General features: G+C 43.1%; 2 protein-coding genes across 6 annotated transcripts in view; one reads left to right on the forward strand and one right to left on the reverse strand.

Moving 5' to 3' along the window:
• SLC7A8 (solute carrier family 7 member 8) overlaps positions 1 to 11,342 on the reverse strand; it is a 60,504-nt gene extending 49,162 nt beyond the window's left edge. For 3 of the 5 annotated variants that reach the window (XR_013395203.1, XM_077938431.1, XM_077938429.1), the window contains exon 1: positions 10,437 to 11,342. Coding sequence is in view for 2 of the 5 variants with exons in the window: in XM_077938429.1 (XP_077794555.1) it covers positions 10,437 to 10,587 (151 nt within the window). In the remaining 3 variants the exon portion in view is untranslated. 5 annotated transcript variants of the gene reach the window in all.
• Positions 11,343 to 13,018: 1,676 nt separating this feature from the next.
• Positions 13,019 to 14,158, forward strand: part of RNF212B (ring finger protein 212B) — a 100,343-nt gene continuing 99,203 nt past the window's right edge. The window contains exon 1 of the mRNA XM_077940715.1: positions 13,019 to 13,167. The gene's annotated coding sequence lies outside the window, so the exon portion shown is untranslated. The remainder of the gene's footprint in view (positions 13,168 to 14,158) is intronic.

The following is a 14,158-nucleotide window of genomic DNA, read 5'->3' on the forward strand; positions in this document are numbered from 1 at the left end:
GGGCTTCATTGAAGTTTGAAGGTAGAACAAGGCTTCTCAACCTCAGCACTGTTACCTTTTGGTTGAGCTCTAATCCCTTTCAAATTTGAGCCTGGATGATTTTTTTTTTTTTTAAGCTAAGCACAAAAATGTATTATTCATGGGAATAACTCATTTTTAAACAGAACAAAATTTTCATTGTGGTAAAAACACATAACAAAATTTACCATCTTAACCATTTTTAAGTCTATAGTTTAGCAGTGTTAAGTATATGCACATTGTTGTGAGGCAATCTTGAATGATGATTTGTTTTTGACTGACTGCTATTATTCAATACGCACCATGTACTAGGTTATAGGATGTGAAAGTGAGACACGGCGCCTGGTTTCAAGGAACTGTGTGGAAAGGGAAGACACGTGTGCACAGACACAGAGCTGATACCACCACGCAGAGCAGAAGCTGTGTGAGGGCTATTGCAATACATGACAAGATTTTAATGTGTGGAAAAAAAAAATCACTGGCATGGGCTGTTCAGAAAAGTCTTCCTGGAAAAGGGAAGTGTCAGACTGATGCTGATGAGTGAGTAGACTCAGCTCAGCAAAGAGAAAAGGAAAAGCAACCAGCTGGTTGCTAAGCAGATCAGACTTGGACTGAAATGGTCAGTCTTCTCACTGGATCAGTCCAATTCAAATTTCAGAACCAAAATTATTGAGGATGTGAGTTGAAGGTGGGAACCACTAATCATCAATGGTTCCCCCCATTGTACAGCATACTGATGCACTATGGCATTTTCCAATAAATATTAATTTATTTCTCTCCTTGAGTTAAAGGAGTGCAAGGGCTTTGTTTTATTTTTAAAATTTTTCCTTTTTTTTTTTTTTCTGAGACAAGGTCTCACTCTGTCACCCAGGCTGGAGTGCAGTGGCATGATCACAGCTCACTGCGACCTCTGCCTCTGGAGCTCAAGCAATCCTCCCACCTCAGCCTCCTTAGTGCTGGGACCACAGGCGTGTGCCACCCTACCTGGCTAATTTTTAAATATTTTGTAGAGGCAGGATCCCACTGTGTTGCCCAGGCTGGTCTTGAACTCCTGGATCCGAGTGATCCTCCCATCTCAGCCTCCCAAAGTGCTGGAATTACAGGTATGTGCCACCCCACTCAGCCAGCTTTGTTTAAGTACTCCACAACAAATTTCCATTGCACAGCTAAGTAAACTGATAATTAGCTTGCTCAAGATTACGAAGATTGTAAATAGGGAAGCGGTTTGCAAACTTAAGACTATCTCTAAAGCCCATCTTTTTCTAATCAGTGGTTCTTCCCATTCTATGGCATGCTGATGCAAATCATGGAAAAATTCAAATTAAACTTTCTGCTTTCAGTATCAGGGTCCAAATATCACCTTAGGTCAACCTGACCTGTCTTTATCAGCTGCTTACTAAACACTCTCTGCAGAACTGTACTCTTAAAAAGCAGCTGAAGTATTTGTGCATTTCCTAAATGTACAAACAAGCACCTTTAAAACAGACAGACAGATGAGAAAAGTAATAATTCTGCAGCAGTGGTACTCTGTCTGAGTAATCTGCTTTTGCAATGTGCAGTTGAGTGTGAGGTTGCCTGGTCCATCTTCAGACACTGTGAAACCTTCTCCTCAGAAGTAACGTCACTGCTAATGCTGAGGATATTTAAAGCAGGGAGCAAACCAATGAGAAGACATGTGACTGTGACAAAGATGAGGGATGAGATGTGATCAATAAAGGTTTTCAGCTCAAACTTCACTCATTCTATAAATAAAACAGCTTAAAATAGACTTGAGGGATTATTTTGCCTTCTAGAAATAAAATTCACCAGTGCTCAGGACAAGGCCTAGAATATAGTGTGCTCAGTGAGTGTTCGTTAAAATATGGAATAATTCTGAATCCTATGTCCAGTTGCTCCCACTCCCACCGCAGAGAGTAGCCTGCAGTTTGCCATTTCCAGGTATCCCGGGAGAAGGGATCTGGGGGCCTCCTCTGTAGACATGCTCTGGGAGGGGAAAGAAGGCATGGTCCTCCATGCTCTGTGTGCTCAGCAGGGAGTTCAACATTGGAAAGGAACAGTTTCTAGCCCCCTGGGTTCCTGAATGGCTCTCGTTTTCTGTAGTTTGGGATATACTCCTGGGATCATTTGCACGTGCCTGCTTTTCTAGATCCATCTCCCTCTCCTACAATATCAATAAAACGACAACAGAAATTCCTGAGGCATTTCTTTGAAGGCAGCTGTGCTGCTGGATTACTCATCAGAAAGACAGAAAACCTCGGTCGCCTGGCAACTTGAGAAGCCCCAGCCAAGATACCCCACACCTCTACCCCACTTCAATAAGCTGATTTAACTCAGAAAAGTGTATATATGGTGCTGGCCTCTCTGAGAAGGTTATTTGATTTGGGTACAGTGGTGTTTTTTGTTTGTTTGTTTGTTGTTTTGAGACAGAGTCCTGGAGTGAGCAGTAGTGCAACTTGACTCACTGCAACCTCCACCTCCTGATTTAAGCGATTCTCGTGCCTCAGCCTTCCAAGGAGCTGGGACTACAGGCACTTGCCACCACAGTTGGATAATTTTTGTACTTTTAGTAGAGAGGGGGTTTCACCATGTTGGCCAGGCTGGTCCCGAGCTCCTGACCTCATGTGATCCAGCCACCTCGGCCTCCCAAAGTGCTGGGATTACAGGTATGAGCCACCGCACCTGGCAGATACGGGGTGTTTTTAACTGTGGTTGTTTAAAATGGCTGTCTAGTGTGTCTCTTGGACATAGTTTTTTACCTGCCAGATTCCTACTTTCTTTCCCTGACTCTAAGCATCTCCTGCTAGTAAGTCATTCTGTGTAACTCTGCTCTTTGAGGGAATGTATTATCGCCCTGACAACAGCAGATTCAATCAAATTACTCCTTGAGCTCTCTGGTTCCTGGAGGCAGGAAGCATCCAACAGGATCCCTGGTCCCAGACACCTTGCACTCCAGACTGAGGAGCATTTTAGTTAAGCCCAGGTGCTTCAGAGTTTAGTGACCTGGGTGGGAATCTAGGTTCTACCATCACCCAGTTACTTACCTATTTGAACCTTTCACTTCTATAACAGTAGTTATTGTGTGGGATTAGATGAGAACACTTCTAAAGTACTAATCGGGCACTATAAATCTGGTGCATAGTAAGTGCTCAGTGAATGGTAGCTACTTATTATTACATTGCTGGGTGTATAGCCTTTCCCTACTCACCAAGATGTGTTTGTTTTGAAATACCTCCTAGTGGCTCCTGTCCCAGAATTTTATTTGAGAACAATGAGAGTTTTAATCACATTTTCATCCTGAATGAACCAAATCCTAATCCCTCCATGTTTTGTGTGTGTATATTTGTTTTTCTTTTTTTTGTTGTTGAAATACAAACTCAAGAAGCAGTTTTCACACTCCCTCCCTCTGGTTAATATCCAGTAGACATTTTTGGGATTAGAAGCTCATACATCATATTCGAGACTAAAATGCAAAATCTTCTAAAATGGTATAGACCACATGGGTGTGAGATCTTTCATACTTGAAAATTTTCCAAGTCAGCCCAGAGCCATTTCAGTACAGGTTATACCCATAGCCACATTTCTCTGTTGACAGAAACCCTTAAAGTTTTTTTGCCCCAATTTTTTCAGTATCAGACATCCATGGTCTTTCTGGACTCCAGTCTCAGGGTTGTCTTCCTCCATGGCCAACTGCCCCACCGTGCAATACACATCAGCCTCCTCCTGTCTTGGTTACCAATTAGAAATGGGAAATAGTTAAGTGTTTTGGCTATGGAGTCATCGCAGTTATCAGTGGTGTGACCCTAGGAAAATTAGCTACCAGCTCTGTGACTCAATTTCCCCATTTTTAACGTACAGGTAATTATAATAAGTACTTTCTTAGGATTGTTGTGAAGATTGAATAAAATAATATATGTAAAGAGCTTATAACTCAGAAATTGGCATTTAGGCAGGGCGCGGTGGCTCACCCCTATAATCCCAGCACTTTGGGAGACCAAGGCGGGCGGATCACTTGAGGTCAGGAGTTTGAGACTAGCCTGGCTAACATGGTGAAATCCTGTCTTCACTAAAAATACAAAAATTAGCTGAGCATGGTAGCTCACGCCTGTAATTCCAGCTACTTGGGAGGCTGAGGCAGAAGAATCACTTGAACCTGGGAGCGGGAGGTTACAGTGAGCTGAGATTGCACCACTGCACTCCGGCCTGGGTGACAGAGCGAGACTCTGTTTCAAAAAAAAAAAAAAAAAAAAGAATTGGCATTTAGTAAGAGCTCAATAAATACTATTTTAAAAAGTCATGTTAGTTGGGAGATAATGGTCTAGTAGCTAGATCTGCATCCAGTATTGTTCCGTAGCAAATATACCAAGATCCCCTATAAACATAAATTGTGCTGAAAACAAAATGGTCTGATATTGTATACTTTTTTGATTTATTATTACAGCTCTCCAACCAGCTTTTTCACCTTTGTTAAGTTTAGCTTAAAGCTGCCTCCATACATATTTTAAATTCCACTTAAAGTTTTCTCCATAGGTAGTGAAACGTAACCTAACTGGATGTGTAAATAGACTGTAACCTACTTTTGTACCATTAACTGAGTTTCAGCCAATCAAAGGCAGCCAACTGTCCAACCCATGTTCAAATAAGGCAAACGTAGAGCTGTAACCAATCCAGCTGTTTCTGTACCTTACTTCCATTTCCTGTATGTCACTTGCCTTTTTCTGCCCATAAATCTTCGACCATGAGACTGCCCCAGAAACTCTGAACCAGTTCTAGTTCAAGAGGCTGCCTGATTCACAAATTGTTCTTTGCTCAATTAAACACTGTTAAATTTAATTTGTTTAAGGTTTTCCTTTTAATGCCTTCAAGACATAGATGCTGGTTACATACCTAGATATGTGACTGGTATAAGGTACCTAAACGGCCGAGAACTCTGTGGGCACCTCTAACATGGCTGGGAAGGACACTGGTCCATAAAGGAAAGTTGTGCACGTGCAGGAATGAATGTAAGCATGGTCTGTGCTGGCCAGATGCCCCTCAGGCTCACCCAAATCTTCCTGCAATTGCACCGGGAATATTACTTTCTTCCATACCCAGCTCTCCCATATAATGGGAACTTCCTCACTGGGAACACAAAATTAATTGCTATACAATAAACATTCATTTATAAAACTGAATAAGGATCTCTGTCCGGATTCTAAAAGAAAATGCTCCTTTAGGAGATAAAAAGAGAAATAGTGAAGAATAATGTTTACGAGCTTGATTCAGAATTCAGACAAGCTCTGGGTTTGAATCCTAGCTCTAATATTTTTTAGTTGTGTGATCTTCAGCAAAGTTGCTTACCCCTTTGAGTCTCTATTTCCTGTCTGGAGGAAGAGATAATAAAGTGTCTACCAAATGAGTTATTGTGAATGACAAATAAGTTCAGGTATGTTAGATAATTGGATGAGTACCTGGCATATACTAAGTGTTTAATAAACACAGCATTAACAGTACCTTTGGTATCATTAATAAATGAACTTTGCTGTCTTCCACACCCTCTTTCGGCTTTGCGGGGAACTCCACATGCATGGTGAAATCTAAATTAATATGCTGCCAACAGGTTTCCTTAGCCAAGCACATGGAGAGCAAAAGCCTGGTTAGGTTAGGGCAAGGGTGATGTTAAAAAATTAAAATAGGCCGGGCGCGGTGGCTCACGCCTGTAATCCCAGCACCTTGGGAGGCCGAGGTGGGCGGATCAAGAGGTCAGGAGATCGAGATCATCCTGGCTAACACAGGGAAACCCCAAAACCCCGTCTCTACTAAAAAAAAAAAAAAAAAAATTAGCCGGGCATGGTGGTGCATGCCTGCAGTCCCAGCTACTCGGGAGGCTGAGGCGGGAAATCGCTTGAACCCGGGAGGTGGAGGTTGAAGCTACCGTACTCCAGCCTAGGTGACAGAGACTCCGTCTCAAAAAAAAGATTAAAATGGGCCAACCTAATTGTCCAGGTTGATCAAACTACTCCTAGCTTAAAGATTTTCAAGCCAGGTTCCCAGCAGCCCTGCAGATAAATGTTTCCTGTTCATATTTTTGTCCTAGAGTCCGTTAAATTCAACAATCCTTTGAGTAAGTATTCCTTAGCAGGCACTCTGTTAAACACTAAAGATTCAGAAATATATAAGACACTTGTTTTTTTTTTTAAGAGGCAAGGTTTTGTTGGGCACGGTGGCTCACACCTATAACCCCAACAGTTTGGGAGGCCAAGGCAGGGGGATTGCTTGAGCCCAGGAGTTTGAGATAGCCTGGGCAACACAGGGAGACCCTGTCTCAAAAAAAAATTAAAAATAATTTTAAAAATTATTAAACTACTTCGGAGGCTGATGTGGGAGAATTGCTTTCAAGACTGCAGTGAGCTATGATTGCACCACTGTACTCCAGCCTGGTTAACAGAGTAAGATCTTGTCTCCAAAAAAAAAAGGGAAATGAGGTCTTGCTCTGTTGCCCAGGCTGGCCTGAAACTCCAGGGCTAAAATGATCAAGTAGATGGGACTACAGGTATCCACCACCACATCTGGCTCAATTTTTCTCATAGTTCAATTTTTTTTTTAAGGACACAATCTTTGATCTAGGAAATAATAGTTTAGTCATTGTGCTTTTACCTACGAAAACTCCCAGAATCCCCTACTTCATCTTCTCAAATCCTTCAAGATGCTTCTTAATCTAGTTCTTAGTAAGAACTTCTCTCTCCTTGCTTCCCACCATTCACCTAACTTTGCCCTCCTTCAGCTCTTACACAACTAAACCATGTCATTAATTTTCAGTGTTCTCTGTTTAGTACATATGCATCTCATCTTCCCAATCAGGTTATAAGGAACTCTCTGGCATGAGTCTTCTATTAATTCATAGTATATTTCCATAACACCTACCATTCTGTTATCCCTGCTTTCAATCATCCATGATGATTGTGAATGAAATTTTACAAAACATGTACTTTAGGCTGGGTGTGGTGGTTCACTTCTGTAACCCCAGCACTTTGGGAGGCTGAGGCGGGTGGATCACCTGAGGTCATGAGTTCAAGACCAGCCCCGCCAACACGGTGAAACCCATCTCTACTAAAAATGAAAAAAAACTAGCTGGGCGTGGTGGTGCGCGCCTGTAGTCCCAGCTACTTGGGAAACTCAGGCAGGAGAATCGCTTGAACCCGGGAGGCGGAAGTTGCAGAGAGCTGAGATCACGCCACTGCACTCCAAGCCTGGGAGGTTGCAGTGAGCTGAGGTCGCACCACCGCACTCTGCCTGGGCAACAGAGTGAGACTCTGTCTCAAAAAAAAAAAAAAAAAAAAAGGTAGTTTAAATTATCCCTCTAAGTCAATTAGGTATGAGAGAGAGAGATTTAGGGCAAATGTACCTTTGACACAGTCCCTGAAAAAAATAAAAATAAAAAAGATTTGGGGCCGAGCATGGTGGCTCATGCCTGTAATCCCAGCACTGATAGGCTGAGGTGGGAGGATTTCTTGAGCCCAGGAGTCGGAGAGCAGCCTGGGCAATATAGTGAGACCCTGTTTCTACAAGAAAAAATGTAAAATTAGCTAGGTGTGGTGATGCATGCCTGTGTCGCAGCTACTGAGAAAGCTGAGGTGGAAGGATCGCTTGACCCCAGGAGTTTGAGGCTGCAGCAATGCAGTCAGCCCACCACAGCACTCCAGCCTAGGCAACACAGTGAGACCCTGTCTCAAAAAAAGAAAGAAAGATTTGGGACAAATGCTACTTTTCCATACCACGTCACCTGATTCACTTAGAAAATTTCCTTTCTCTTTTCGACCTTTTTTGTTTTTTGAGATGGAGTCATGCTCTGTCAGCCAGACTGGAGTGCAGTGGTGCAACCGTGGCTCACTGCAACCTCTGCCTCCTGGGTTCAAGCGATTCTCCTGCCTCAGCCTCCTGAGTAGCTGGGACTATAGGCATGCGCCACGATGCCCAACTAATTTTTTGTATTTTTAGTAGAGAAGGGGTTTCAGCGTGTTAGCCAGGATGGTCTCGATCTCCTGACCTCGTGATCTGCCTGCCTCGGCCTTCCAAAGTGCTGGGATTGCAGGCATGAGGCACAATGCCCGGCCCTCTTTTTACCTTTTAGTTCTCTTTCTTCCTGCAGTGTTGACATTGAACACCAGATCCCTGAAATCTACACAGAAAATGCCATTTCTATTTTTGCATTTGGTCTTGAAAACACTTGAATCACGATCATCCACTGAGAAACTTCTCCAGAAGAGGAAAGGGCAGTTCCTCAGCACATCTGCGACTCAACAGCCATGCAGGAGGGGAAGCAGAATGAATTTTTTCCCCTGTATCATCTTAAAGGGGAAATTTGTGTCTAGCTTGAGTTGGGGTAGAATAGTGCCTATTAACTCTACAAGGATTCTCATGCTTTGCAAAAATATCCCGATTTCTGTAAAATCACATATTTGGAATCTCTTTTCATCACAGAACACCAGAGTTGCCATTCTTGTTACTGCAATGTCACCATGGGGAGCTTTGAGATTATTCTCCCATTGAAGTACCATCCATAAGGTTGTGGACAAATCAGCAGTAACATATACCCATAGAAATTGTACTTATTTTATCTGAACACTCCCATTTCTTCATAGTCTTGAAAAAGATGTTAAAGGAAGAGACAAAAACATCAGTATAGAGGAAAATACCTTCTACCCTTGAATACCTGAACCTATGTTGGGAAGGGTGAGCCAGGCTGAGGCAGGAAGAAGGATGTTTAATTGTGCTTGTGTGCCTGTGGGCGTGCACATCTGTGTATAAGTCAGAACCTTCACAGAGGGAAGAAAATGCTTAATTCTGTCAGTCAAATTGGTGAAAGAGGTATCAGGCTCTGGGCTATTTATAGACCTTAAATTGGCATGTGCTATACATACTGAATACTTGGCTGTTCTTTTTTTTTTTTTTTTTTTTTTGAGATAAAGTGAAGGAGAGGCAAAAAAAAAAAAAAAAGGTCATGAGAAAAAGTAAAGAGAGATTCAGATCATGACTATAATTTTTCTTATAACATTATCTTTCTTATAACTGTAGATGGCCTGGAAAACTTCCCAGAATCAGAGAATCACATAAAGTAGGATTCCAGGGGGTGGGAGGAGGTGGGGGGATGGGATTTCATTTTAGAAAGAGACTGAAGAGAGCTTGGTCACTGAAGTTCCGGGTGTAGAGGTGAAGAGGATTATCTGAATACTGTACTGATTTTATTTGACTTCAAGAGTGTTCTCCAGTGTCACTATTGCTCAGATGCCAAAATATCTCTGAGCTATTGCATAGAACATGGCGTCAGCCAGAGAAACTGGTTCAGGGGCACCCGGACACAGTGAGCTTTCATAAAGGAACTCTGGAGAGATGACAAAGAAGCATATCTATGCCTGACTGTCCTGCACTCCTTTTTCTGGGAAGAAAGTGAAGCCCTCTACCAAAGATAGCAGAACGATCTCTCCCTCTGAAGTGAGGACAGGAATAGTGAGCTTATTGCCTGCCATCCATCTCCAAGGCTTCTCTGGAAAGAGGATGTGCTGTCTAGAGATGAAGCTGTATTTGGGACTCTTGCCCTGCAAAGTACAGCCAGGGGGTCTGAGTGGCCTGCACTGGCACTGTTGGGGCCACCCAGGTTCCCCACCTTCAGCACCTCCCAGCTAGGACGCATATTTTACCCATCAGTTCCTCCTCAACTCCACATTCTACACATTCTAGTTACTCCTGATTCCCTCTAAGAGCCTCACCAGGTCCTCCGTGGCTGTTAAGAGACAGGTGGACTCCACCAGGCAACTAGAGAAACTGCAAACTCTCCATTTAACCGAGAGGCACAATCTGTTCCCTTTTCTTCCATAACTTCCCCATCTGTGAAATGGGAATAACAGCCCTGTCACAGCTACTTCACACAGTAGAAGTGCTGCATAAGGCAGAAAACGCTAAAATAAAAAGGCAGGGCATTAATGTTGCTATTTTTAGTACCTATCCCATAGTTTCATTTAACATGAAACTGCAAAATATGCCTTAAGAGCCCATCCTCAGCCTGGGGAGAATAGCTGCATAAAAACTTGTTCAGATTCCTCAGTCCCACCTTAAACCTATTGAACCAGAACCTCCAAGTGTAGGGACCAGGAGCTGTATTTTTCAGGAGTTCCCAGGCAATGCTAATCATCAGCCGGGTTTCTGACCACGATTTGCTCCCTTCCATGAACACTGGGCAGAATCTTTGCCTGGTTTGGAGGAAGAGATGTATGATGTATTTCCTATGCCTCTCAAACTTGACCAATGGAGATGGGTTACAGCTCAGGTGACTGACAATCCTTTTTAAGGAATAGGAAGAACAATAATGCTCTCGAAGGGTTAAGATCTCACAGGAGGACCACCAGAGGGGAGAGGAGGGGTCAGCGGGAAGGAATGGAACTCACCTACGATGATACCACAGGCACTGACCAATCCGATCTCTTTCTTCAGGGCTACTCCGCCCCCTCCGGAACCAGCCTCGGAGCTGGCGTCCGACTCGCCCCCACCTGGGTGTTTCTTTTCGGTGTTGTTTCGGTGCCTGGCTCCTTCTTCCATCCTTCTCAGTAGGATTGCAACCTCCAAAAGCTGCCTTCCTTTCTAAATGCGTATTCGTGTAAATATATTGGGAGAGAGCTTTGAATTAGAACGTCCTTTTCCGAAATAGGAACCACTCCTACCCTCTAAAAAAGGCAAGCAGATAAAAGAGAAAACGAAAAATATTCCTACTCCGTATTCACACTTTCTGGTCACTCGTGTTTACAAACAAGAAAAGTGTTGCTTTAAAAAAAAAAAAAGGCCAGGGGAGACATACATTTAAATATAAAAATAGAACTGTGCCAGCGACTCCGGCTGGAATTCTGCTGAAAAGGATGTGTCTTCAGAAACCAGGATGGTTCAAACTGCTGTGTGCACCAGGCAGTGGTTTATTCCAGAGCTTCAGAAAGAGAGCCTGGATTTCCCTTCACCTCTCCCCCTAATAAAACAGGAGATTGCCTTTACCTCCCCTTAGTTTTTTCTTTTATGATAAAGACAAAAGTAGTTTTCATTAACGGTAGGAAAAAAGGGCAGTCTTCAGGTACTTTCTTCTCTTCCAGAAAAACAAACTGTGAACCTGACGGTGTTGCTCTAGATCTGGTTTCCACCTGCTATGGATTTCTTTTCCCTTCCCCGTCTTCTGCTTCCGCCTTTCCCAGATGTCCTCTTCTTTCTCGCTGTTCTTCGTGCGCTTGTTTTCCTCTTTTCGATCCCCGTTCTACTGCACAGCCGGCCCCATCCCTCTGGGTTTCGGGAGAGTGGCTTCTCCACACACTAACGTGCTTCTCTTTAGCGAGGGGTTTTATTCGCCCGCCGAGGCTCCGCCCCTACCTCCTCTGCTCCCCTCCATCCTCAGTCCCGTCTCCTCCCTCCTCTGCAATTGAAGTATTAGCACAGAGCCCCCAAACAGCACTGAGAAAATGGACTAAGTTATTTCCTTTTGCAATCGTCTCTCGCTTTCTCCATCTTTCTCCTTGCAACCAAGTGGAAGTAAACTCCTTCCACGTCAACTGTTCCGGGAGAGCTCATTAGCTAGTATAATGTTACAGGTCATACAGCATCTGTGAGCTTTATAAATAAGGGAACAGTTGTGCAGATACTTTTAATGCCATCAGAAATAAACTAGCCAAATGTGTTAAAATATTTAGGACTAGATCATTTGAGAATACAGGAGAGAACGTTGAAGAGACATCTTCGAGTTTCCTAAAAACAGGCGGAATCGACGGGTGGGGGAGGGAAATGGAAGGAATTAACAATGGGAAAAAGGTTCTTTTAGTGTAATTGTTAGCTACTAAGAGTACAGAATAAACAAAATCGCCAGGAGCGGTGGCTGACGCCTGTAATCCCAGCGCTTTGGGAGGCTGAGGGGGGAAGGATCATGTGAGCCCAGGAGTTTGAGACCCTGTGCAACAGAGCCATACCCCATCTACTAAAAGTTTTAAAATTAGCCGGGTGCAGTGGTGCAGGCCTTGTGGTCTTAGCTACTCAGGAGGCTGAGGCTGGAGGATTGCTTGAGCTCAGGAGGTCAAGGCTGCAGTGAGCTGTGATGAGGCTACTGCACTCCAGCCTGGGAGGTAGAGCAAGACCCTGTCTCAAAAACAAAACAAAACAAAACAAAAAGCCAGAAAAACCACATGCACATACAAAAAGATAAAAAACAAAATCACCAGGTAGCCTTGTTCACAGCTCTTATTTAGGGCTGGCTGAAACATTAAAAAAAAATGACTCAAACTGCGGTTCTGCAACTTCTAATATTTTTGCGCTATAAACTATTTGAAAAGCACACATGGGGAATTATGAGTACATCGCTGATCATGAAACAGACTTATTGATGTTAGAATAACTATCTTATTACCATATTGAAATTATGCCTCTACTTCCCTGAAGAATTTCACTCAGAAACTGCTGCCTTAAGGTGAGAGCAACAATGTCTATTCATAATTGTAAAGTATTTCAAAAAAACAGTATAAAGCAATATAGTGGACAACACTATAAGTCTAAAATAAAGTTAATTTTAGCCTTATTAAATATATTATGCAAAATTATTTAATTTTAAAGTGGGCCTAAAAAATAAAGTTCCCCCAAACTGACCTCTAACTACAGAAATTTGGCCTCACTTTCTGGAAAATGTTCCAAAAGATTTTGGGTTTTAAGGAAAATAAATACTTAATTCCTTAAAATGAGGTTGGTTGAGCTATCGTAGCAAAACCTTTTTCAAATGGGGTAAAGTTCAATCAGCAGTCATCTGCCCCCTTGATAACTCAGCAAGTATTAAGAGGTTTCAAAGGTTGGGAGGAACTTCCTCTCCTCCTTTTGCTAGTTCAAGATACAGCAAATTGAAAGGCTCAGCAAAAAAAAAAAAACCAAAAAAAAACACCAAACAAAAAATCCCAGACAAGGCAGGGAATATATAGCACAAAACTCCATGGGAGGGAATGAGTCATGGGAAATGAAAAAATGTTGAATTTGCCTCTAGCCTTTCCTGACAACCTTAGAAAGCACTGAGGGAAAATCTGGTGGATTCATTTGTAAGCATTCAGCTTTGAAGACTTCTGCTCAGATTTCAACATCATCGTATAAAACAAATAATGCTTCTCAAACGTGAGGTCCTTCAGTAATGTTTGGTAGTTGTAATTTATATGATGCAGACTTAATGTGGGATAAAACATGAATGTGATGAATTTGAGGTCTCTTGCTAAAACCAGTGTAAACTGATAACAATAAGGTAAGCTTTAGCCTTCTCAAATTATGAACTAAGAAGTTTAGGGGGTTATGGGATCAAATACATTCTTGGAATACAGTGGTACTAGGTGCACACGTTGAAAAGGAAGAGTTGCTGAAGATTAGTATTTCTATTTCTTTAGCATTTGGAATTTATAAGTGGCTTATTACCATCTATTACTGGTGCAATGTAATATTTAGGAAAGGGGCTGGGCATGGTGGCTCATGCCTGTAATTCCAGCACTTTGGGAGGCCAAGGCAGGTGCAGTGCTTGAGCTCAGGAGTTCAAGACCAGCCTGGGCAATATGGTGAAACCCCATCTCTACAAAAAATACAAAAATTAGCTGGGTGTGATGGCTCACGCCTGTAGTCCCAGCTACTCAGGAGGCTGAGGTGGGAGGATCGTGTGAGCCCGGGAGGTTGAGGCTGCAATAAGCCAAGATCGAACCACTGCACTCCAGCCTGGGTGGCAAAGTGAGACCCTGTCTTTAGAAAAACCAAACCAGGCCGGGCTCGGTGGCTCAGGCCTGTAATCCCAGCACTTTGGGAGGCCAAGGCGGGCGGATCACGAGGTCAGGAGATCGAGACCATCCTGGCTAACACGGTGAAACCCCGTCTCTACTAAAAATACAAAAAAATTAGCCGGGCGTGGTGGCGGGTGCCTGTAGTCCCAGCTACTTTGGAGGCTGATGCAGGAGAATGGCGTGAACCCGGGAGGCGGGGCTTGCAGTGAGTCGAGAACGCGCCACTGCACTCTAGCCTGGCCTACAGAGTGAGACTCCATCTCAAAAAAAACCAAAACCAAAACAAACAAACAAAGCTAGGAAAGGAATCTCCCCACTTTCCAAGGGATCATTATTTATGTTAAGTA

Source organism: Macaca mulatta, chromosome 7 (assembly GCF_049350105.2).
Source record: "Macaca mulatta isolate MMU2019108-1 chromosome 7, T2T-MMU8v2.0, whole genome shotgun sequence".
In the NCBI taxonomy this organism is placed as follows: domain Eukaryota; kingdom Metazoa; phylum Chordata; class Mammalia; order Primates; family Cercopithecidae; genus Macaca; species Macaca mulatta.